Below are 26,559 nucleotides of genomic sequence, written 5' to 3' on the forward strand. Positions count from 1 at the left end.
GAAGGGACTTCTCCCCCTTGCCCACCACTGCAGACACAGCTGGGGCTTTTACCACAGGAGTTCAGCATGGGTACATCTGTAGACAGCCTTTCTGGAACACTTCAGGGTGACTGCATCCCTGTAGGAGGAGTACCCTCCAGGTTCAGGCTTGCATGAGAGGTAGAGTCACAATCACTCCCTACAAAGAACATCAGCATTCCTACAGATGAAAAGAGGTACTGGTCTGATCTGAATAGCCAGAATACCAGGTCAAGAGTGTGACTGGAAGGAGGACTGCTTTCCTGCTGGCTTGCAATGGAGGCTGTGGTGGCTCCTTCCCTTCCCCCTGAAATACTTCATTGCATTTCACTGAAAGCGTCCCCACCTACCTCTGTCAAGTCTGGGACCTTGGCACACTGTTAGGGTAATGTGTTTGTCCACCTGCTTTAGCCACTGCCAGATTTTACCCATAGCCATCTCCCACTCGCCTGAAGCCTAAACTGTTCAACCCAATGAAGAAAGTACTAGGGAAAAAACGTTTTTTAAATGCATACCGCTGGGGAATAAGATAAGCTTCATGAGACCTCTGCCATTCCAGCCCAACAGGAGACAGTGAACCTGCTCACATACCTAACACATCACTATTACAAACAGCATCTGAGAAAGCCATTACACAAGGATTCTCTATAAACAAGAAACTCATACAGAGTATTCACCATGGAAAACACCCAGAGCTGAAGCTAGGTGACAATAACCTATAAACATTAAAGTCACATCCTCAAGAGAAAAATAATTTTTAAAAAAAGTTGAATCAAAAATAAATTTTAAAATAATTAGATGAAACAGTTTACCTAAAAAAGAAAAAATGAGAAAAATAATTCACGCAATATGAAAAGAAAACAGCATTCTCTAATATCCCCAGAAGAGTATACTAACTCTACAGCAGCGGATTCAAACCCAAATGCAATCTTTGAAATAACCAGATAAAAAATTCAAAACGTTGATTATTAAGTCACTAATGGAGATACAGAAGAAAGGTAAAAAAAACCAACATAAATAAATTTCAAAAACAATTCAGGATATGAATGAAAAATTTTCTAAAGAGATACATATTTTAAAGAAAAACCATCAGAATTACTGGAAATGAAAGACATATTTAGGTAACTATAAAATGCAGAAGAAAGCTTTAACAATAGACTAGATCAAGTAGAAGAATTTCAGAGCCTGAGGACAAGGCTTTTGAATTAACCAAATTAGACAAAAATGACAAAAAAATTAAAAGGAATGAATAAAGTCTCTAAGAAATATGGGATTATGTAAAATGGCCAAACCTATGAATCATAGGTGTTCCTGAGGAGAAGAAAAAGCAAAAAGTTTGGGAAAACTATTTGAGGGAATGATGAAGGAAAACTTCCCTGGCCTTGCTAGAGACTTAGACATCCAAATAAAAGATGATCAAATAATTCCTAGAAGATTCATTGCACAAAGAAAATCATCAAGACATATAGTCATCAGGCTATCTAAACTCAACCTGAAAGAAACAATTCTAACTGCAGTGAGACAAAAGCATCAGGTAACCTGTAAAGGAAAATCTATCAGACTAACAGGAGACTTCTTAGTAGAAACCTGACATCTAGAAGGGATTGGGGTCCTATCTTTAGTCTCCTTAAATAGAATAACTGTCAGCCAAGAATTCTGCATCCAGCAAAACTAAATTTTATAAATGAAGAAGAAATATAGTCTTTCTTAGGTGAGCAAATGCTGGGGGAATTTGTCAATTCTAGACCAGCCCTACAAGAAATGCTAAAAGGAGTTCTAAATCTTGAAACAAAAGGCTGCTACACATTGGAATAGATACTCCTGAAAGCTTAAAATTAACAGGGTTTATAAAACAATAAGACAAGTAAGAAAACAAAGTCATTAGGTAACAATTAACATGATGACTGGAACAGTCATTCACATTCACATCTTCATATTAATGTTGAATGTAAATGGTCTAAATGGTCCAATTAAGATATACAGATTGGCATAACTGATTTAAAAATCATAAACCAAATATCTGCTGTCTTCAAGAGATACAACTAACATGTAAGGAATCTTATGGACCCAAGGTAAGGGGGTGGAAAAAGATATTTCATGCAAATGGAAACCAAAATCAAGCAGTAGTAGCAATTCTTATATCAGATAAAACAGATGTTAAAGCAAAAACAGCACAAGGAAAAGACAAAGAAGGTCATTACATAATGATAAAATGATCAATTCAACAAGAAGATCTAGCAATTCTAAATACATATGCAACTAACTCTGAAGCTCCAAGATTCATAAAGCAGTTACTATTAGATCTATGAAAAGAAATAGTCAGCTTCACAATAATAGTGGAGGACTTCAACACTCCATTGACAGCACTAGACAGAACATTGAGGCAGAAAATCAACAAAGAAACACTGGACTTAAACTGTACTCTAGCTCAAATGGATCTAAAAGACCCTTACAAAACATACTACCCAAGAACTTCAGAATACACATTCTTCTCATCAGCACACAAAACATTCTCCAAGAGAGACTATATGATAGGCCACAAAACAAGCCTCAATAAATTTTAAATTATCGAAACAGTATCAAGTATCTTCTCAGAGCACAGCAGAATAAAATTAGAAATCAATTCCAAAAGTAACCTTCAAACCATACAAATACATAGTGATTAAACAAATCTGCTCCAGAATGATTTTTGTGTTAACAACGAAATAAAGATGAAAATTTAAGAATTTTCTGAAATGAATGATCACAGTGAAACAAATGATCAAAACCTCTGGGATATAGCAAAAGGCGTGCTAAGAAGAAAGTTTATAGCACAAAATGCCATCCAGAGAGTTTGAAAAATCAAAAATTGATAATCTAATGTCATGCCTCAAGGAAGTAGAAAAAAAAGAACACACCAAACCCAAAGCTAGCAGGTAAAAAGAAATAAAAAGGATTAGAGCAAAGTCTGATGAAATTGAAACCAAAAGAAAAAAAAGTCAATGAAACAAAAAGCTGGTTCTTTGAAGAGATTAATGAAATTGAAAAGCCACTTGCTAGATTAACCAAGAAGAGAAGAAATTCAAATAAACTCAATTAGAAGGGAAAATGGAGACATTACAGCTGACACTACAGAAATACAGAAGATCATTTGAGACTACTATGAACACCTCTATGCACACAAACAAAAAAATCTAGAGAAATTGGATAAATTCCTGAAAACACATAACCCCCCACCTTGCTTGAATCAGGAAGAAATAGACATCCTGAACAGATCAATAAAAAGCAATGAGATTGACTCAGTAATTTTAAAAAAGCTGCCAACAATAAAAGCCCAAGGCCAGACAGATTCTCAGCCAAATTCTACCAGACATTCAAAGGAGAATTGGTACCAATTATACTGAAACTATTCCAAAGATTGAGAAGGAGAGAATCCTTTCTAACTCATTCTACAAAGCCAGTATCACCCTGATACCAAAACCAGGAAAGAATATAACAAAAAAAGAGAAAGCTACAGACCAATGTATTTGATGAATATAGATACAAAAATCCTCTGCAAAATTCTAGCCAACCAAATCCAACAGCACATCAAAAAAAGTAATTCACCATGATCAGGTGGGTTTTATCCCAGGGATGGAGGCCTGTTTCAACATGTGAAAGTCAATAAATGGGATTTATCACAAGAACAATTAAAAACAAAAGCTGTATGAACATTTCCATAGACACAGAAAAAGCATTCAATAAAATCCAGCATCCTTTTATGATACAAACCATCAAAAAACTAGACATACAAGGAATATACCTCAAATAATAAAATCCATATATGACAAACCCATAGCCAACATCATACTGAATAGGAAAAAATTGAAAGCATTGCCCCTAAGAACTGGAACAAGACAAGGATGCCCACTTTCACCACTCATATTCAACATAGTACTGGAAATCCTAGACAGAGCAATCAGGCAAGAGAAAGAAATAAAGGGCATCCAAATTGGAAAAGAGGAAGTCAAATTTTCTGTTTGTCAATGACATAATCTTATAAGTAGAAATCCCTAAAAACTCTTCCGAGAGATTCCTAGATCTGATAAATTAATTCAGTAAAGTCTCAGGTTACCAAATCAGTGTATACAAATCAGCAGCACTGCTATACACCAAAGACAACCAATATGAGAATAAAACCAAGAACACAATTCCTTTTACAATAGCAAAAAATAAAATAAAATAAAATACTTAGGAATTTACTTAACCAAGGAGGCAAAAGATGTCTACCAGGAGAACTACAAAACACTACAGAAAGAAATCATAGATGATACAAACAAATGGAAATACATCTTGTGCTCATGGATTGGAAGAATCGGTATCATGAAAATGGACATACTGCCCAAAGCAATCTACAGATTCAATTCAATTTCTATCAAAATGTCTACATCATTTTTTAAAGAATTCGAAAAAAAATCATCCTCAAATTCCTATGGAACTTAAAAAGAGCCCAAATAGCCAAGGCAATCCTAAGCAAAAAGAACAAATCTGGAGGCAACATATTACCTGACTTCAAATTATACTACTATAGTATATAGTACTATATACTATATACTATATATAGTTTTGGTTACATGTTTTGTAACCAAACATGTATACTATAGCAACCAAAACAGCATGGTGCTGGTATGAAAGTAGACACATAGACCATTGGAACAGACTACAGAACCCATAAATAAAGTCAAATACAACCAACTGGCCTTCAACAAAGCATACAAAAACATAAATTGGGGAAAGGACACAATAAATGTTGATAGGAAAATTGAATGGCCACATGTAGAAGAATGAACCTGGATCCTATTTCTCACCATATACAAAAATTAACTCAAGATGGATCAAAGTCTTCAATCTAAGACCTGAAACCATAATAATTCTAGAAGGAAAACTAAGGAAAACTCTTCTGGACATCGGCCTAGGCAAAGAATTTATGACTAAAACCCCGAAAGCAAATAAAACTTTACTAAGTAAATGAGACCTAATTCAACTGAAAAGCTTCTGCACAGCAAAAGAAATACTCATCAGAGTAAACAGATAACTTACAGAATGGGAGAAAATATTTGCAAAATATGCATCTGACAAAAGACTAATATCCAGAATCTACAAGGAACTCAAATAAATCATCAAGAAAATCCAAATAATCCCATTAAAAGGTGGGCAAATATCATGAATACTTGAAGCTATGAGTTTCTCAAAAGAAGATATACAAATTCCAACAAACATGAAAAAATGCTCAACATCAATTATCAGGGAAATGCAAATTAAAATTACAATGAGATACTACCTTACCCCAATCAGAATAAACATTATTAAAAATTTTTTAAAACCCACACAACAGATGGTGGTGTGGATGTCGTGAAAATGGAACACTTATACACTGCTGGTGGGAATGTAAATTAGTACACCTCTATGGAAAACGGTATGGAGATTTCTCAAAATAGATCTACCATTCGATCCAGCAATCCCACTACTGAGTATTTACCCAAAGGAAAACATTAACTATATTAAAATGACACCTGCATGGGTATGTTTATTACAGCACAATTAACAATTGCAAAGATATGGAAACGACTGAAATGCTCATCAACCGATGAGTGGGTACCACTCATATATATATGAGTACTAAAGAAGCACACACACACACACCCACACACACCATGGAATACTACTCAGCCATAAAAAAGAACAAAATAATGTCATTTGCAGCAACTTGGATGAAACGAGAGGCCATTATTCTAAGTGAAGTAACTCAGGAATTGAAAACTACATACTGTATGTTCTCATAAGTGGGGGCTAAGCTACAGGTACATAAATGCATACAGAGAGGGATAATGGATATTGGAGACTCAGAAAAGGGGAGGGTGGGTGGGGGTAAGTGATGAAAACCTATCTATTGGGTACAATGTACACTAGTTGTGTGATGGGTGCACTAAAATCCCAGACTTCACCACTATAAAATTCATCCATATAACAATAATCTACTTTATCCCTAAAGCTTTTAAATCTTTTTTAATTGCAATGGAAGAAGAAATAATTCATGTTAATTCATTCACTCATTCTTCTCCAAATATAAACTAATTGCTTGCTGCTAGCCAAGTACCGTGGCAAGTCCTATATTTTACAGTGTTTTTAGATGGTAAATTGAATAATTTAGCTAAAGTATAGTGTTAACCTGGGAAATGGGAAAATTGGTTTGAAGCTAAAATTGTAGCAAGTTTTGATGGTATTTCAAAGGTTTGGGATTTTATTTTACGAAAAGGTAGCTGGTTGTAAACGTTGTACACTACCTGATTCACATAAGAAGTCCTCTGCTTCTCCATCATTTCCCTCTCAAGACTCATACTTTTAATGGAATCAACATTGACTGAAATATAATTTCAACCTTTTTTGTTACTAAGATTGAAGTGTCTATTACACTATGGTTCTCCCTGACTCTAATTCAAGGCAAACTCCACTGGAAGAAAAGAAAAGAAGGTGGCCTCTCTATAGGTCTGTGTGTTGGTGCTTTGTTAATACGTTTCTATCTCTGCAATCTACTTTAGGGCTCCATACTAAGAGGTGCTCAATGTGTGCAAACCTTAAATGAATAAGAAACATGTATCATGAGCTTGGGGATGCAACTGGGATGGAATGAGTTAAAAAAAAATCACTCAGGATTTCTGAAGGAATACCTTGCTGGGTGTGGAGAGTAAGTCTGGGAAATGTGCCTTATTTGGCATAAGGAGAGGGTGGGGGAAAGAGAGGTGGAAGGAGAACCAAATACTTTCAAAGAACAACATTGCACCCTAAGAAGAGAGTGATTTAACGGTATGCAACACATCTGTGCTTGCCCAAAGGCACAGTGATGAAGAAATACTGTTATCGCCCTCAAAAGCAAGTTTTCTGAAACATTAAATACGATAACCTCCTGGTGGATTTTTCCACAGCAGTTGCAGTAACCACTTTTAATCATGCTGCTAAAGAGATAAAGCAAGTTGAGATGTAAGAGAGAGGACACAGGCTGCCCGTGAAGAAATGCTGTTCCCAAATGTGATCTATCAGGATACAATCTATGAAGTATTCCACTCAAGGAACCAGCTCCAGTTCAAAATCTTTTTTTCTTCCGGTGTCCTGGGTTTCTGAGAACTGGAATTATGAAGATTTGGGTGGTTAGGGTCTAGGGAGTTGTGTAACTGCAGATCAGCCTATTAAACTTAAAACTCTACATCGTTCTAACTAGTCAAATACAGGTTTTCCTAAGGTGATTTTAAAAATCCTATTTATTTAATACAAGATTCTAGAACACATTAACAATTAAAGAATTAATCTGAATTTTAATGTTGCTGCCAAAACCCCCCAAAATTATTAAGAGTTTTTGAAATATTCATATATTTGTTATTTGAAGCATATGAAAGAACTTTTATAGTGTGACTAGCTCACAGTGTCTTTCTCAATGATAAAATATGTCTCAGCTTATTTTTAATATAGATCAAGTGTGAATAAATTTTTTTATACTGTAGAAGGAAAAAATCCTGCAATTGGTTTAGTTATGACAATAATAGGGTGAGATCAGGAAAATTAGGCTTTCTTTCCACATGGCTCCCTTCCCCTTCATGAACAAACTGAAGGAATGGGCAGAGATGGTGAATTCAGTATTAAGAAGGTAAGCTTCAATACCAGTCAGCAAGAAACTGGAGAGACTTCGAGAAGTCCTTTAGACCATACAATATTCTGAAGGATGACACAATCCAGTAACTTGGAATGGAGCACTGAAATTTTTTTAAGTGTATTTCCCTCTCTAAACTTCCCGTACCAGCATTCCCAGCTCCCATCAGCTCAAGTTAATTTATGACAGCATTAAATTTCTCAGACCTTCACATACAAAACTCAGAAGGTAAGCCCCTTCCTTCACTTCTTTCAAATGACTAACTAGAGGGACTTCTGTAAAGTCTGTGTTACTTAGAGAAAGCTATTCAATATATCAGTAGTGTATGTACTATTTTATATATATATATACACACACACACACACACTCAAGTATATAAAAATATGTACTATGAGGTGCAAGGTAAATATATAAAGTGGGGCTGTTATTAATGATAATCTTGTTAATTAGTTTTACAACAGCATCAAGAGACCGATTCTTTGATTTTCACTTGGTAAGTGCTTTAGGTTATTTGGTAATATTAGTTTTTATTAGTAATTCAGTCAGTACTGATTGAAGATTTACTGCCATCTCATTCCTTATCCTTTTGCCCCATTTCTTAGTTGCTGCTCTAAGCTCTGGTTCCTCTAAAATTGGTGAGAGGAGCCAGGGCTTCAGAGAAGGAACCACACCTTCCATCAGCTGTTCTTCAGTCTTCTGAGAAGGACCATGGCCATACCTTCCCAAGAGTTTCTTGGTTTACCATTATCTTTACAAACCATTTTAAAACCATCTACTTTCTGGTCAGTCTATCTCTAGTGACTCCTGGTTTGCTGCAAACCAGAGTCTCAGACTGGCTGAAAGCCTATAATTTTGAAAGTCACATAAATAAAATTGCCAGATTCAGCAAAGAAAAAGGCAGTTGAATTTAACTTTCAGATGAATGACAAATATTTTTCATCATAAGTATGTCCCATGCAATATTTGGGAAATACTTATACATTTAAAATTTATTTGTATCAAATAACTATTTTATTCAGCAATGATACGTGTAAAGATTTTAGCAAATCTATTAATTAGTTCAGTTGCATAGGTATCAGATTTTGACTCTTTTAGCAAGTGGAGAAGTTAAAAAAAAACAAAAAACAAAACAAAAAGTAAATGGAGAAGTTGCTCTCTGGTAACTGTACACATAGCAAGGCTGGCATGCATGAGAGCAAAATTTAGTGGTGCTGTATGTACCAGGGGACCTGGTCCCACCTATTTAATAAACACAAATTAATCTGAACAACGTTCGCCATTGCCCAGCTCTCTCTGTCCTGACCACACACCTAGAGGTGATCAAGAATTCGTCTGAACACTTAGTAAAGACAGGTGGTGTCATTAGATATTTGACAAAGAGAAAAAATATCTAGAATGCTAGAATTTAGTTACTATTTACTCATTTCATACACTCCCTATTAACTTCTAATGAAATTTATTCTAAATCCTCCTACAGTGGGTGTTGGTTTCCTAGGCCTGCTATAACAAAGTACCACCAACTGGATGGCTTAGACAACAGGAGTTCATTGTCTCGCAGTTCTTAAGGCTAAAAGTTCAAGATCCAGGTGTCAGCAGGTTTGGTTCCTTCTGAAGACTGTGAGGGAGACTCTTCTGTGCCTTGCTCCTAGTTTCTGGTGTTTGTTGGCAATCCTTGGTGTTCCTTGGCTTGTAGATGCATCATCCCCATCCCTGCCTTCATGTTCATATGGCCCCTCCCTGTGTGCATGAATGTTTCCAAATTTCCCCCTTTTTTATAAAGCCACCAGTCTTACTGGATTAGGGCCCACCCTAATGACCTCACTTTAACTTGATGACATAGTTTGAATCTGTGTAGCCGCCTAAATCTCATGTCAATTTGTAATCCCCGAGGTTGGACTAGGGTCCTGGTGGGAAGTGACTGGATAATGGGGGTAGATTTCCCCTTGCTGTTCTCATGATAGTGAGTGAGTTTTCAAGAGGTCATTTCAAAGTGTGTAGCACCTCCCCCTTAGCTCTCTCTCCTGCCACCGTGATAAGACATGCCTGTTTCCCCTTCTCCTTCTGCCATAATTGTGAGTTTCCCAAGGCATCTCCAGCCAGGATTCCTGTACAGCCTGCAGAATCATGAGCCAATTAAACCTCTTTTCTTTATAAATTACCCAGTTTCAGGTATTTGTTTATAGCAGTGCGAGAATGGACTAATACACTTGATTACTTCTATAAAGACCCTATCTCGAAATAAGATCGCATGTGAGGTACTGGCGGTTAGGACTTCAACCTATGAATTTTGGGGTGACACAGTCAATCCAAAAAATAGAGATTAAAAAATGCAAAAGTAGAAAGCCTGGAGAGGAGAGCCATAAATCAACAACACAGGTCTGGAGTTAAAAACTGAAAGAAAGCACATTTGAAGTGGGAGTTTCCCAGTGCCTGGGACGTGCTCCTGAGAGTCTAACTAATCCGAACTGGTGGGAAAGGGCTGATGAGGAGACTTATATTAAAGCTTCTTTTCGGGAAAGCATGCTGTTTTCACACAGCATGAAAATAGGCAGGGGCAGACAGGAATGAATTATTTTGCATCCACTTTCCGCCCTGGCTCTGCAAGAGAGCATTCCTAAGTCTCAGGATTCTTCCCTCAGTCTATGTGTATAGCATTTCTATTTGAACACTCACGTGGCAAAGCTGTCATATAGTATTATGTGTGTTTTATATGTATGCTTTTTCTGTACAACTATGAAAGAAAAAGTTTCAATCTTCCCAAAGTATATTTTGTGTGCATGTTTTACATTATATGCACACAAATATTAATATATAAAGAGGTATACATTTTTTAAAAATACAGTAGCTGAGAATGGAATTTTACAAACCATTTTCTAAGATTTCTTCTTTAAAAAGTTTCTTTCAGATAGCTCTCCCAGGCCTATGGCCATTTTCAAGGAATATACAATTTAATTCAGTGTTTGGAATAGCTGTAGAAACTTATATTTATTTTTTCTCTGATAAATACAGAGTGATAAACACACCGTACAAAAACATGGTGTCCTGTCATTTCATATCTGAGGCAAAGATAAATTTGCAGAGAATACATGTTCTAACAAAATGAGAAATACTGATCCTGTGACGTTAAAATTTTAAATAAAGTGTACCTGTATAAAAATTGTAAAGTGTTTATAATATTTGAAAAGCAGTAAATCCATTTCAAAATCTTATTTTTCTACTTTATAAGTAAGGATCGGGACAGCACATATGACTTTGTTATTCAGGGGTTGATATTCAATCAGAGGTTGACATAACAAAAGCCCATGGCCTGGCAACATTTTTGAGTAGTTGTTGACCCAAACTAATGCACATTATTTTACAGCCAGTAAATATCATTAACCAAAGCAACTTGTTTCTCTTTTTTTTTTTTTTTTGTCCAAATCCTTCTATGTGAAGGCCATGGCTAATGACAAACAGAGAATGGGTTAATTTTGCTCAGTTCACTGAAGTTTTAAGATGGATAAGACCTGATCTCTTAGGAGCATACACTCAAGTGGAGGAAGACAAACAGTTTGTAATAAGAGTCAACACATGCTGACCTCTATGCGCCAGATACTGTACTAAGTTCTGTATTAACTCTTAATCGTCACCTCAGCCCTATAAAGAAAGCATCATTGCTATTCTTATGTTATCAATGAGAAAATTGAGGCCAGGCAGGTGCAGTGATTGCACAAGGTCACAAAGCTGGTTTGTACACCTTTATTCCACGCCTAGCTTTTGATCGTCACTCTGTGGCTCAATAGTTCTCTTGTCACACAAGAATAGTACTTGCCACACAAGAATAGTACTATTAAAAGAGAGGTGTGCTAAAAATGTCTTATGTTTGCTACAAAGCACAAATAAAGAGAAATAAATCCATAAGAAGAGAAGATCTCTTCTATATGGCAACAAGATGCCCAGTTTAACACAGGCCTCACCATATCTGATTGTCTTACACTCAGCAATTTGCTGCCCTACAGTTAATGACCAGCCTTGATTGTAGATTAGAACCACCTGGGGAACTTTTAAACCTTCTAAGGCCCCAGACTAATAAAATCAGGACCTCTTGGGGAAGGATCCAATCATGAGGGCTTTAAAAGCTTCCCAAGTGACCATAATATGTGGTCAAGTATGAGAACCAGAGCTGTAGGCTGTACACCAGTGCCTCTCAACTGGGGACTTTTTACCCTCCAGAAAACACTTGTCAATGTCTGAAGACACTTTGGTTTAATACAACTAGAAGATAATGCTACTTGCACCAAGTGAGTAGAGGCTAGAGATGCTGCTAAACATCCTATAATACAAAGGACAGCCTCCACAATGAAGAACTATCTGAACCAAAATGTCACTATCTCTGAAGTTGAGAAACCTTGATGTACACAATATCCCTTTTTAGTTCAATGAATCTAACTTGTACATAATCTACTCACAGGAACTGTGCAATCAGCAATCGGCTGGATTTCACAAACACTCTGCTAGCCATGCATTCCAAGAAGTTTTTAAAAATCTGGTATAGGTGGCCCAAAATATTGTCTTGCAAGTCTTCCCAAGGATAATATATTCAATCTTGATCGTGTCTGAACCAGCTTTTTATAAAAGATTTGAGATGAAAATGTGTCTAGCGCTGCGTGCATTACACCTTCCACCATGATTTCTTCTGAACTCTTCTAGAATAAGGAATGTGATTATGATGAAGCCTAATGTTAGTATATTATGTCTCCTCTGCATTCAACTCCACAGGCCGAAGGTTGCTTACAGAAAATACCTTCAGTTCTCTCCCTGAAGGCATCTTTTTGTTGGGAGTACACACAGCCCTCATAGAGATGCTGGCCAGGGAGTTAATGTCCCAGAAGCAACCCTTAACGCAAAGATGGTTGGAGAGTTGGTAAATCCATTTTACCGGCTTTCTCACTCACTTTCAATTGGGACATGCTGAGCTCTAGAGGGACTGAGCAACTAACAGTACGGCCTTTATTGGTTCATTCCCTTCACTGTCTCATGTCTGCACTTTACTGCCAGTGTTTTCTAGAATTACATCCCAAATAAACTTCTTGCACTTAGATCCTCATTTCAGATTCTGTCTCTTGGGGTACACAAAGATGGAACAAATCTCAAAATAGATGAAATTATCAGATATGCATAGCACACTCAAAAACAAAGTAGAGAAAAAGGAACTTGGAGACATCTGAGTCAATACTGGTGCAAAATAGTCTTCAAAAAACTATTATAATATGCTCAGACAGACAAGCAAAGATAATGTGTCTACAAAACAACAAGAGGATGCTATATAAAAAAGGAACAATCAAAGAACAAGAAAATGGTTTGGGAACTTAGAGATATGATAGATGGAATGAAAAATCAATACAAGAGTTGTAGATAAAAATCTAGTTCTCCAGAATGAAAAAAAATGAATAAAAATGAAGGAAAATTGGAGAAATAGCAACAAAAATCAGTTTATTAGTGGGTCAATATGGGGAGAGTCCAATGTTCAGTTAATAGGATTTCCGCATGCAGATAGTGTAAGAGTCTTCAGTTCAGAGGTCCCAACTTTCTGGGTAAACGGTGCCGTTAGTGTCTTAGTGATTTTTTCATGACACACTTGGGGACCAAAGAAATACCTAACAAATCTATTTATTAAGTAATGAGGCCCAAACAACAGTAAGTATTTATGTCCTAAAAACTTGACACCTACTGGGCATTATGCAACTTTTCAAAACTTGAAATTATACTATAATAGATATTACCACTCTCATTTCCTGTTCCATACTAATTTTCATGACTTTTTGAAAAATCACAGCTACTGCAGAAAACTCACTTAAAAGATATCACATTATTGAAGGAATGTAGCAATCTTATGTTGAAACTCAAGTTATGATTTATCTGGTGTCCAAAAGATGTTACTACATCTTCCTTGAAATGTAAAACATTCCCTGGCATCCTGGCAAGTTCCTTGGGGCACCCTATGTACCCAGGGGAGCCTCCAAACATAGTTTAAGAGTCATGGCTTTAGCTTATTAGTACCTATCACATGCTTAGCAAATTGATTAACAAAAGCCCCACGCCAACTTTATACAACCTAGACAATTAGTGATTTAATAAAAGGTTATTAAAAGAGAATGAAAATGCCATACAATTTCTCACCAGTAACTCTGGAAAGTGCTGAAAGAAAGCAACAGCTAATTTAGGATATCATACTCAAATTATCCATCCAGTGAGAGATTAAAGACATTTTCAGATATTTACCTACCAAGCGTTTTTCTCAGGAAGCTACTGAAAAATGTGCTCCAGCGAAACTAGGGAGTAAATTCAGAGAAAAAGTAACAATGGATCCAGGAAAACAGACCCAGGAGAAAGTCAAGGACAGCCCAAGGAGGATGGTCATGCATCAGACCTAGATGGGACCAGTCCAGAGTAGCAGCGCTCCAGGAAAAAAAATTATACAGAATGGGTGGATTGTTTGATATGCATGAGCATTGAAAAAGTAAAATAACTGCTGGAAATTTAATAAGTCTATTGTTGTATTCGAAAGAAAAAATTGGGATAAGTACAAAAAAACTAAGCAAACAGAAAAAACAGAAGTGGTTAATAACTCTAAGAAATCTAATCATAGATATTACTTGGCTAAAAAATGGAATGATACTGTCATGGTCATAATTTTGTAAACATAGCCTGATTCAGCTAATAATGCCTAGAATTGATATATCAAGAAAAAGCAGTATAAGCATATTACTTAGAATATTAAAATATATTCTAGTATGAATATAGGTTAAAATATTAGAATATATGTTTTAATATTTGAATATACATTTTAATACTCTAAGTTTTGTATTCTGGGAAATATATAGTCTAATATCCTTGGCAGAAGAGGGTGTGGAGAAAGGTATGCAAAGAAATGCTGTAATCATATGTTATTTTGATTTAGAAAAATTCTAAAAATGAAGCAGAGAACAGAGGAAAATATAGGAATATTACAAGCAAGCAAGAAAATATCATTAACCTTGATTTTCATTGCAGATGAAAGAATGTTTCAGATGAAAGTATTTGAAATGCAAGGCCTCAAAGAACCAAATAATTACCTATATTTTAAGTTTCACTTTGCTAATGTAACTCTACTACATAAGTCACCGCTTCTGTGAAACATTCCATTCAATTTCAGATATCCGTAATGGCTTCTCTGGTCATTCTGTAAGTTCTGTGGCAACATTCACTCCTTTATAATTTATTATTGTTTTATAAAATCTATTTGTAACTTATATATATGTAATTTATTACTCTACACCTGTCTCTCCTCCAGACTGTTCTATTTTAGAAGGAAAGGAGTTTAATTTCATTCCTGTAATGGAATGAAAATTTTGCTTCAATCTATCAACAAGATCTCACCTAACAAATATTGTCAAAATTCACGATTTTAACAATATTGTATGACTATTATGCACTGTATTTAATCAATTCAAACTGTCCGATTTTTTCATATTTTATCATCTCTGATTTTGAGAATGTCCTTGAAAATTGCTGCCATCTTAAAATCCCTGGAGACTTGGATGGACATAGAGTTCTTCCAAAGAGTATTCACAGCTGCTCCTATCGTTTGTCCGGGGGCCTCCCCACCTGAGACCACTTTAAATTAAATTATCTATCTAAACTTTTTTTTAAAAATTCACAATGACATTGTAAAATCAAAATCTCAGGGAAGACATTTGTCCTTCCTTCTACTAGGACCAAATTCGAGACCTGCAAGTTCCTTTGTTGCAAGTTCCCTTTCTGAGTGATGGGTCTATTTCTCATTTTTCCCTGCATTGAAGAGATAACCCTTTGGTGTCCCAACTTTAAGCAACTATCTTATTAGACTCCCCATTGAAGACAGTTTTTTCTTTCTTAAAGATGAATAAACAATGATATATCTTCCACGGGATGGCCTCTGGGATTTCACGAAGCACAGGACTAAATAGAGAATAAAAAACTAAAGTATAGTGTTGGCTTAATAACAATTATGTTATTACATTTATGTAAACTTATGGAAAGAAGTTTTATAAATTAACAGTCAATAAAAGAAACATTTTGACTTTTTTGGGTTAATAATATTTCCACATTTCCATAATTACTGGAAGATTGAAGTAATTGAAAATTCAAACTTTCAAAGAAGTTTGAAGTTTGCTGTGTAGGTTAAATCTTTATGTGTTGGCTTTCCCTTTACAAAACAGTTTCCTGCATGTTTCTGCACAACCAGCATTTTAATACAGATTTCATATTTGCCCACCAAAACCCACAGCAGCCTACACTGTGGTCTGGTTGATGGAAAACATCTGATGCTGCTTAAAAATCATCAAGGAAATACACCCGTGTGGAATCATAACTCTCACCCCACAAAGCAAACAACCTCGCCTTGGTCATTCGTTACACTGTTCCATTCCCTATATGGCAAATCACAAATTGTTCCTTGTACCCCTAAACGACTTTATATAACACATGATTAAAGCCTGTAACTGATACAATTGAATGCTATTGTATTATTGAACTCTAAGTATTATTGGGAAGTGATTATTGGGAAATAATACTTAGCTAAGCATGAGATGTGACATATTACATAATTTAGGACTTACTAAATTCCGGGCAATGAGTTAACTGTTTTACATACATAATCCCTTTACTCCTCAGAACAAACCTACAAAGAGGAAAGTTAATTTACTGATTAAGAAATTGAGAGTTGTAGTTAAGTAATTTGCACACAGTTAGAAATAAATGGAATAGGAATTGAAGCCCAGAGAGAATAAATCTAACACCCATCCTCTAAACCACTGCACTAACCTGCTTTGAGAAGAGAAAAAAACAAATAACAAAAAACAACAACAACAAAAAAACTGTGACAGGAAGAAACAATGGCAGTTTGAACAGCAATGCAAATAAACAGGATATGTCAAATGCAGTGATACTCACCAACCAGTCAGTTTAGATATATCTTTCCACACTCACCAACATGCAAAGAATGATGCTTCAAACCACAGGTAGAAGTAGTCATTTATAAAAAAGTACTGAGCTAAAAAGTATGGGTCATCATTTTAATTTCCAACATAATCACTATTAATCATAAGCTTTTCCATCTTGTCTTTCCCTGTTTGAGAGTGGCTGGCGCTCACTTGCGTGAGTCTGTTAGGGCATTGATTTTGTGGTGGGTATTATATATTTTTGTCTTAAGTCTTAACTCTGCAGGCCAGAGCTAAAGGCAAGCATCATTATAGGTCAAGGCCAGTGAAGTGGGTAATGAGGTTTGGTATATAAAACACTTGGTATAAATGCAGGGGAACTTCTGGCTTTCAGAAAACATTAACAGCTTTGAAGTACATCATTTGAAATGGAACGCTTAGTAGGCCAGTAGCTACCACAGAATAATTTTCCTTCACCAAACAGACCACTGGTAGATTCAGCTAGAAGCTTTTCACAAATATGGAGCCATGTGGAGTGAGTTATTTTTAATACACACTCCATGGGGTGACTGCTAAAATGCACCACTGAACATGAAGAGCATTAACCAACCACAGCAGAAATAAGGAATTGAAGGGCTGTTCTGATCAGCTTCACGGAAGGAAAATGGTCTGAATTCTCACCTTGCTACATATGCTTAAAAAAGAAGCAATTAAAATATCTAAGCAGACAGTTTTCATCTCCTCAGGTAGAAAGCGTTCTTAAATATTCAGACTTGTAGGTCCCTGAGCCATAGGGGGTCAAAAGAAAGGTGGTTATAAATACCTGTATAACATTAAAAGGATAATTACATTACCTATACCTTTTGTAATCATGTCTGGCTCCTCTTTCGTCAACCATCTTTAAAGACTGGCTTAAATTAAATGTTTCCTAGGTCTATAAAGTCATTCTTTATTCCTCTACAGAACAAGGTATAGCGCTCATTATACCATGTCTAATGTTTACCATCATAGTCCAGTAGTATGAGTGGTGGATGATGTGAGTCATAAAACGGGCAACTAATCTTCCAATTCTTTCTCTCCCTTTCCTCCTTCTTTTCTTTCTCTCTTCCCCTTTCCTTTCCTTCCTTCCCTCCTTCCCTTTCTCCCTCCCTTTATTCCTTCCTCTTTCCTTCCACCCATCCATTCATCCACCCTTTAGCATTTTTTCCTTTCTAACACATTTTAACAGCCTAATATGTTCCAGGCACTGTGCTAAAGGCTAACTTGTATCGCTAATCACCGGCTCAAGTACTTCATAATCAGCCTCAAATAACCTACCTCCTCAATTACTTGAAGCTCCCTGAAATCAGAAGCCATGCCTTATACCGCTTTAACTTCCTTTTGTCCACCTCACAGTGTCTTCAGTTTGTGTAGTATACAGCAGGATGGGCCTGATGAGGTGTTAGATCATCTGATTTCCAGCTCCTGTTTGGAGAGTAGAAAGTCACCTACTCTCTGGCACTTCCATTTTACTAGAGCCTTACCAACCTCATGTTACTCTAGAGGGTGATCTACCTTAAATGCAAAACTGAGGATGACATTTCCCTGCTTAAAACACTTTACCCTCAATCTGAAATTAATTCTGTAATAAGCCCCCCCCAAGGCATGGTCCTCAATTCCTTACTTTTTTTTCCCCACTCTTCCCCCTCAGTAGTCTGAAGGTCACATTCTGCCCTCTTAGCCACACTGAGTTACACATGAGGCCCAGACTCTTTCTTAGGCTACCTGAAGGCATTTGCCTTCTATAATGCCCTGTCCAAGAGCAGACCAGATACCCTTCCCATGGGCTACCACAGCATCTCATAATGCCCATAATGTAGCCATTTTTCCTCCCTCTTGTAGGTATCTGCATGGTACTTATCTGTATCTGTCAATAGAATGTTGCTTCTTTAGGGCAATGTTCTAGTAGAGTATAGTACATAAAAGACACTCAATAAATTAGTTGTTAAAAGAGCAAATATATAAATCGATGAGAAACTCTCTTGCAATGAGAGAGGAAGCGATTATTTATAAAGGTGCGGTTCATCACCTAATGACTACCCAGGACATTTCTTACCATTACAACTTCAGCAAACTAGATTTGGTAGGCAGAAGAATGCCCACTCCCTCTCCAAACACACCCACGTCCTGGTCTTCTCCAGACCCTGTGAATATGTTAACTTACGTGGCAAAGGGGAATTAGGGTTGAAGATGGAATTAAGGTTGCTAATGAGATGACATTTAAATGGAGAATTATCCTGGTGCGTTTGTTAGTGACCAAAGTAATCACAAGGGTCCTTAAAAATGAAAGGGAAGCAGAAAAGAGACTGGAATGATTTGATGTGAGAAGGAATTAGATCGCCATTGCAGGCTTTCAAAATGGAATGGGACCAAAAGCCAAGGCATGTGGGTGGTCTCTAGGAGCTTCTGGAAAAGATTTAAAAATAAAAATTAAAAAAAAAGGTTCTCCCCTAGACATCCAGAAAGGAATAAAACTTTGTTGATAATGTTAGTTCAGTGAGAACTGTGTCAGACTTCGGACTTTAAAAACTGTAATAAATGTGTGTTGTTTTAATTTACTAGGGTTTCTAGTAATTTGTTATAGCAGCAATAGAAAACTAGTACACCAGAAAAGAAAACAGAAGACCAATGCTGACAAATCATTCCAACCTTTGGAGCTTCACTTTCCTAATCAACAAATTGGGGATGAGCATCCCTTATCTATTTATCTCATAGGGTCATTTATGAGGATTAAAAGCTATAAGGCCTGTGCTTGAATCTAAGACTCAGCACTTATTCACGGTGTGTTTTTGGCAAGTGACTTAAACTCTGTGCCTCAGTTTTCTTGTCTGTAAAATAGGGATACTAATAGCATTGGGATCCAGGGAGTTAATCCATGTAAAGTGCTTAGAACAGCATGTGGCACAGTGTTTTGCATGTGTTAGCTATTATTACATTCGAAAAAGAGTTTGCAAAAGGTTAGGCACTACAAAGTGATGAGGCAGAATTAGCATTCTTACAGGACACCAGTTCTCAAGAAGGTGGGGGGATCCACACCTCCCTCCAGAATGGCAGTTCAGAAATTTATGAAGGCTTTTTAGCAACAAAGTGCAGAAGGGGTGTCACACTGCTGGCATTTAGTGAAGGAAGCCAGGGAACCTGGAGATCCTGGAACACCTGGGGTAGTCCTTCACAGTGAAAGGCTTGTCTAGCTCCTAAATGTAAATGATGCCACACAGCCCTACTCATCTTCATGTGCAGCTGTGCATTGGTAGTGATTTAACATAAAGGTGCGAGCATCTAACTCTTTCATTATGACCTCTGGTGTAGTTGTGTCCATGCATTTATCTATTGAAACATGGTTTTTGTTTTAACAATTTATTTTATTTCTCCTTTATATTACTACTAGGGCATTCTATTGATGTTTAAACTTAAAGTAGAGTTAGGCTATGTTATTTGTGAAATTCACTTTACAATAATAAAAGAGGTGTTAAAATTTTGTTATTAGTGATGTGCACTGGGTCTGAGTTTATAGGATTTAAGACAGAATAAGGTTAGAGATGGCTTAACCCAGCTCCCTATGCTTTCCAGTAAAGAAAACTAAGCCCTAAAAAGATGAAATTTCTTGTAAAAGTGAAACTAGTAGAAGATAAAAACCTAGGTTTCAAGACTTGAATCCCAGGGTATTGGGTATTCTTCAAGAATCTGTACATCCTAAATAAAATAAGATTCCTTAAAATTCAAAATTTCTTCCAATCCTGATATTTTATTCCAGAAAATCACTGCCCCTCCCTTGCTCCCATCTTCCTCCTCGATCATTCCCACTGCCACCCTTGGAGAAAGTGATTGTGACAGCGAGGTTCCAGACCATCTCAGGCAAACATTCCAGGGGAGCACTGCTGAAGGGGAAGCTCTAACGGACAGGGTTAATGTCAACAACTGTCCTTGACTTTCTTCTTTGAGTTTCCACTGTTTCCAGTTCAGTTCCATAGGAGACCTTTGGGATCAAAGGATTATTCAGTGCACCCCACCTCCATACTCCAACATGAGTCTTCCAGAAGATTCTGAACTTCTTGATCTGAACAAAGTTATGGATAAATTAATTTCCTTGTAGCTTCAGTTACAAAAAAGTTGACCTATTTCAAATTACTATTTTACTATCATTCTAAGAGCAAAAAACTCCTCTGTCCCCCCGACCTGCAGCTACCAAGGACGTTTGTGCAGGTGCACTGTGCCCAGCTCCAGAGGGTGCAATTGACACTACAGTCTATGTGAATGCTGTTGCTGGAATTACAGGTCCAATACCTGCATGGCTGGATGCGCAGTCCCTGCCCCTACTCCTTAAAATGAGAAATGAGCTTGTGGTGTGAAGATTCCTGATCTTAACTTTAATGGATATTGTCTAAACACCAGCTTAACTGGCAGAGTTTATTCACCATATAAGTTTGGATTACATTTAGTCTCCTTGCTGGCCATGTGTTTAACCATGTTAGGGCTGGGCCATGTTACAGCAGCTTCGTTTTGACAGCAGACATTTAGTGCATTAGGTTTTTAAGACTCACTCCTCCTTCCCGTCCCTCCCTTTTGAGTGGCCCACACAGTTGCTGTTTCCTGCTGATTTGTCCCCAGCCCTTCAGGAGTGGGGCAGAAGAATGCTTTGAACCCAATAACTCCAACCAGTTCAAGTACACAGTTCCAAGTGGAAGCTCAGAGCATCAGTATTGCCTAGAGGTTAAAAGTATAAGCTTTCATATCAGATAGATTTGGAATGCTCCTGGCTATGTTACATTATTTATATTTATATATTTTTTAATTTTTTTTGAGATGGAGTCTTGCTCTGTTGCCCAGGCTGCAGTGCAATGGCATGATCTCAGCTCACTGCAACTGACACCTTCTGGATTCAAGAGATTCTCCTGCCTCAGCCTCCCCAGTAGCTGAGATTATAGGCATGGGGCACGATGCCTGGCTAATTTTTGTATTTTTAGTCAAGACAGGGTTTCACCATGTTGGCCAGCTGGTCTTGAACTCCTGACCTTGTGATCTGTCCACCTCAGCTTCCCAAAGTGCTGGGATTATAGGCGTGAGCTACCGCACCGGCCACTATGTTACTTTATGCAAAAAACTTAATGTCTGTAAGCTTTAATTTCCTCATCAGGAAAATGAACAATAACAACAGTACTGGCCTCAGTTACTGTAAGTGTAACAGGTAAAGCCTGGCACATATTAAGTGCTCAATAAATGTTAGCTATTGTTATGATTCTCTTTCTCCAGGTTCTGTTTAACTCCTCTGGTCTCACAGGAATGGTCTCCCAGCATTACACCATAGTACAAAAAAAAGTGTTATAAAAATGAGAAATATAAACTCCAGTAAAGGAAAAAGATAGGACTGTCCTTGAGAAGGGACAGTTTCATGTTCATTTCATTTGAATTGTAAAACTAACTACTTCCAGCAGATATTTGATATACGCCTTTCATTCTCATTGTGTTCTTCCATACAGCAGCCCTGTAAAGTAAGCAGGCCCAGCAGATTTCCTTATTCCCATCTCGCGGATGAAGACACTGAGACTCAGGGAGGTTATGTTAATTCTGTGGCGGAATCTATGCCTAGAATGCAGGCATTGAAACTTTTCCAGGGTTTCACTTTACAGGATGTTCCACTTGTAGAGGTAGTAACTCTCCACGAGGGGGCGCATGTCATGCGGTGGGGTGCATGCAGGCGGTGGTTGGAGTACTAAACTAATCTCCATTTACTCCCCCAATAAACAAACAAAAAGGAACCTAGGTTTAAAAAAAAAAGGGTGCACTTGCTATATAAATGTACCTTTAAAACATCTCCCTTTGCCCTGCCATACAACCAGATTACATTTTCAAAGCCTCTCCTATGTAGAAACTCTGGAATCCACACTGCATTTCAGAATACGAAGAAGTAGGTATGTCTTCTTAAAAAGCCCTTGAGGTGATCCTAATAAGCCCCCTCAAATGGGAATCCCTGTATTAGACTAAGCTACAAAAGAGAGGATTGTGATATTTGACTTGATGGTATTTGATGACTACCATTGCATTGAGAATGAACACTTTGGCTCAGAATAAGAGACGCTGTTTTGAGCAGGGCCTCCACTTCTCTTATTAGCAGCTGATTTTGAAAAACTTGGGCTGAGGATAAGGCTGCTACACTGAGCCAAAAAGGTTCATATCTCAGAGACCCACAGGGTTTCTCCAGAGGTCCTGCCTGTGACAAATCACAAAGTGTTCTAAGAATGTCATATTAGAGGTTTTTGCAAAACTCACTTTTCAGTTTCTGTTTCAAGAAAGTCACATAACTGCTTGATTTTTTTTTCTTTCTCTAAGTTTATTTTCAATTGCAGAGAAATTTCTTCCTCTTTTTGGGTGAGAGATATTTTTTACCTCTTTGCCAAGTCATTATTCATTAAAAGAGGAAGAAAAGAAGGGACATAATAAAGGATGGTACCTAAAATAAAAAGACCCGCCTTCCGCCCCACCCCAACCCCTCCCCCCAGTATTTACAGTAAGTATTGCAAACTGAGCAGGTGCCCAACAGTTTATAGTCCAAATAACACTTGCCCCAGATCCCACCTGCCCCTTGTCACACAAACCAACACACACTTGAGTCAAGCAAACTTTTTTTCTGTTATGTTAATCATCAAGCCAAAGTAAACAGCTTTCCACTTTCTGGGTCCAGGGTGGCAATTGACTATGAAGACATCGCAAATCCTCTATACAAACAAGGTTGGTGGGGGAGGATTTCTCTGCATTGTGGGCCAGGAGGTGGACCATGACATACCAGGGAGTTGCATCAGCTGTCACACACTAGCGATGCTGGCACCCTTACTTTAAACTTTCTCAGTTTCACACACTAGTGCCACGACTGGGTAAGCAGGAAATTGACTTAAGTCCTTAGTTTAGGGCTTAAATCAATCACCATATTACAAGGTCTCAGCTGAAATAGTCTATTTCAATAGCTACGGGCTCATTTATTCATTTACTCAGCATGCATGTCATGGAGCAACTAAGCTCAAGAGAGACTCACCACTAAATAAAAGACTCCAGATACCGCAATCTACAGCTAGGCTAGGCTGAGTAAATAGATAAAATAATTAGACGTTATTAGTGCTGACAGAGGTATGTACACAGCACTAAAGAGAAGAGAAACAAGTGAGAAATGCAGCTGTAGCCAGGCAGGAGAATTCAGTTTACTACCATATGCCCTTCTCCCCCACATAACTCAACATAGCCATAAACAGTGCAAAACGGTGGTTCCTATTCTATTCACATTCAACAATGAGGGGACTGAGGACATCAGATCTCAAGAGAGAGAGTAGTTTCTAGGCTCTTCGCACGCAGGGGAAACTGTTTACAAATGCAAAGTTGTTTCCACACCACTCAGAAAGGGCTCCAGAAAACGCAGACAGAAAAACCACTTCACCAGCTCTCAACCCAGAGGAACCTGGAATCCAGACTGACCGGCCAGATGCCCGGCAGGGAGAGCGAATTTTTCCCAAAACTGCAACATATTCCCCGGCCCCTGACACAACTCTCCAGGCATAACCCTAGTCCCCCATTTGCAGGGGGAACGTCCAGAAGGATAGTCGGAGTTTTAGCATTCACAATATTGCCACCTCTCTCTCACCCATTTATGAGTCAACCCTCTTCTGCTGGGCTGCCCAGGCTTTGGAGTGGGAAATTTTGCCAAAGCGGAAAACTATGAGTTGCAATTACGCAGTAGCCCTGCTTGGCAACGTTGGATGTAGGAATATTCTAAGTTCACCCTTCATTCTCAATTCCATATCCCAGTCCCTACACTCTACCAGGATTATCCGTAGATAAAAATGAAACAACCTACACTAAGCAGGCAATCCGGCTGGGAAACCCTGCTAGCCTCGCTTTTCCATACACCTCTCCTGGATTAAAGCCTGGAAAGACTGCGGGCTGGAGACAAATTGCCCCCAGGGTGGGTAAAAGTTGACAAAACTCTATGCTGCCACCCCCTCCGCCACCCTTCCCCCCCCAACACACACACACCCGGCCCCCTGGGGTGTGTCCGCATGTGGCCGAGTGAGTGTGAGTGTGAGCGTGCGGGTGGGAAGCCGAGCAGGTGTGTGAGCGCCCGGCGCGGCCCGCGCGCTGTTAACCCCTTACCTTCCAGCAGCACTTCCTTGCCCGCGCGCTTCAACGCCTGCACCGCCTCGTCGTGGGTGGCGTCCCGCAGGTCGGCTCCGTTCACGGACAGGATGGCGTCGCCCACGTACAGGGCTTGGGTCTGGTCCGCCGCCAGCCCCTTGAAGATCTTGCTGATGAGGATGGGCATCTTGTTCTCCTTGCCCCCCTTGATGCTGATCCCCAGCCCGCCCAGCTCCTGCTTCAGCACCTTCACGCCACGCTTCTGGTTCGAGATGGACTCGGGCACCTGCTCGGGCAGGTCGGTGAAAGCGGTGCGGACCCCGGCGGGCGAGTCCGGGGGCTGCGCGCCGCCCGCGCCCGGGTGCCCAGCCCCGGCGCCCCTGCAGAACGAGCCATTGGTGGCGGTCCCGATGCCGTTGTACGCCGCAGCGCCCTCCTCGCTGCTCAGAACCAGGGCGTCCTCGCTCAAGTTCACCAGAACTTTGTGCCAGCGATCCCGCACCAAAACTTCCAGCAGCCCGCTCCGCTGCGCCCGGCCGCCTCCCGCGCCAGCCGGCCCAGCCGCCGCCGCCGCCGCCGCTACCGCCATCTTTCCGGCATTCTTAAAATGCCATGTGATTGGAAAAGGGGGGAAAAGTGGGGAAGGGTGGCCGGGGGGAGGACGCGGGGCCCGGGGGAGCGAGGAGAGTGCGTCCCGCGGGGAGGTGGCGGCACGCGGGACTCCGCTCCGGGAGTTCGCAGACGCACTCGGCGGGAGTTGGCAGCTGCAGTCAGGCTGGTTCCCCCTCGCCTGATCCTGAGCGGGGTGGAGCAACCTAAAAGAAGAAGGAGAGACCGAGACAGGGGAGGGGAAAAAAGCCAGCAGCCAGTTGCAAAACCCCAAAGCAAGGGGAGCCGCGGAGCAGCTCAGCGCTGGAGAGAGTCCGTGGGAGGAGGCACGCTGGCGGTGAAGGGCGGGGACCCACAACCCAGCGGCCGCTCACCTGTTCCAGCCGCCGCAGCCTCGGCGGTCACACGCCGCCCGCCCGCCCAGACCTCCCCTCCTCTGTCCCCAGAGCGCACGACGCCGCGGGGACAGCTTCCCGAGCGCCTTCCCCGTCCCGCTTCTCTCCAGCCCACCGCAGCCCCCTTTCTTCCCAGCTCCCCCACTCCGTGGGCGCCCACACTGCACCTTCGCCGGCTGCGTGCGTCCCGCCTCGGTGCCCTCACTCGGTCCTCCTGAGCCGCCTTCCCTTTCATACCCAGCCCGTAGAATTGTCCCTGGGTCTTAACAACTCATTTGTAACTGATCCAGGTCTCCTCCCTCTGCTTCCTCAAACCCAGGCTTCGCTGCCTCTGCGGAGTTCTTACCTGTCTCTCCTTTCCACCCGGGTTCCCTGGAGGAAGCTAAACTCAGACCAAGGCCCTGGGCTCCCCAGGAGTTAAAAGGGAATACGCTGTCCCAAGATTCTAGAATGAAGAGTCAACATAGCCCGAGTGGCTTAAACCTCCTGTCCTTAAATGCAAGAAATGTTTTCTATCGAGCCCTGCCTGGACAGGTGTCTCTGCTGGCCTGGGGTTTTCAACAGGTCATGCCTGCCTCAGACCCCAGGGACAAATGTTCTTCCAGCTCTAACTCATTCTATGCTTTAAGCTTTTGACCTATCTTTGTTTTCCCAGTGCCACACCAAATGCTGCCTGGGGATCTCTCTTTCTTCCTGAGTTCCCATATAAGAAGCCCCCCATTTAAGAATTCAGTTGGAATGGGTTGTATTTCAAAAGTTGCTTTGCAAGTTAGTTATTTGG

General features: G+C 39.5%; 1 protein-coding gene across 2 annotated transcripts in view; it reads right to left on the reverse strand.

The window, feature by feature from the left end:
* The window catches only part of SNTB1 (syntrophin beta 1), a 278,226-nt gene extending 252,218 nt beyond the window's left edge, over positions 1–26,008 (reverse strand). For both annotated transcript variants that reach the window (XM_519931.9, XM_024345265.3), the window contains exon 1: positions 24,793–26,008. In XM_519931.9, coding sequence (XP_519931.2) covers positions 24,793–25,363 — 571 coding nt within the window. In that variant the 5' untranslated portion in view covers positions 25,364–26,008. The remainder of the gene's footprint in view (positions 1–24,792) is intronic.
* Positions 26,009–26,559: the final 551 nt, after the last annotated feature.

Source organism: Pan troglodytes, chromosome 7 (genome assembly GCF_028858775.2).
Source record: "Pan troglodytes isolate AG18354 chromosome 7, NHGRI_mPanTro3-v2.0_pri, whole genome shotgun sequence".
Classification (NCBI taxonomy): domain Eukaryota; kingdom Metazoa; phylum Chordata; class Mammalia; order Primates; family Hominidae; genus Pan; species Pan troglodytes.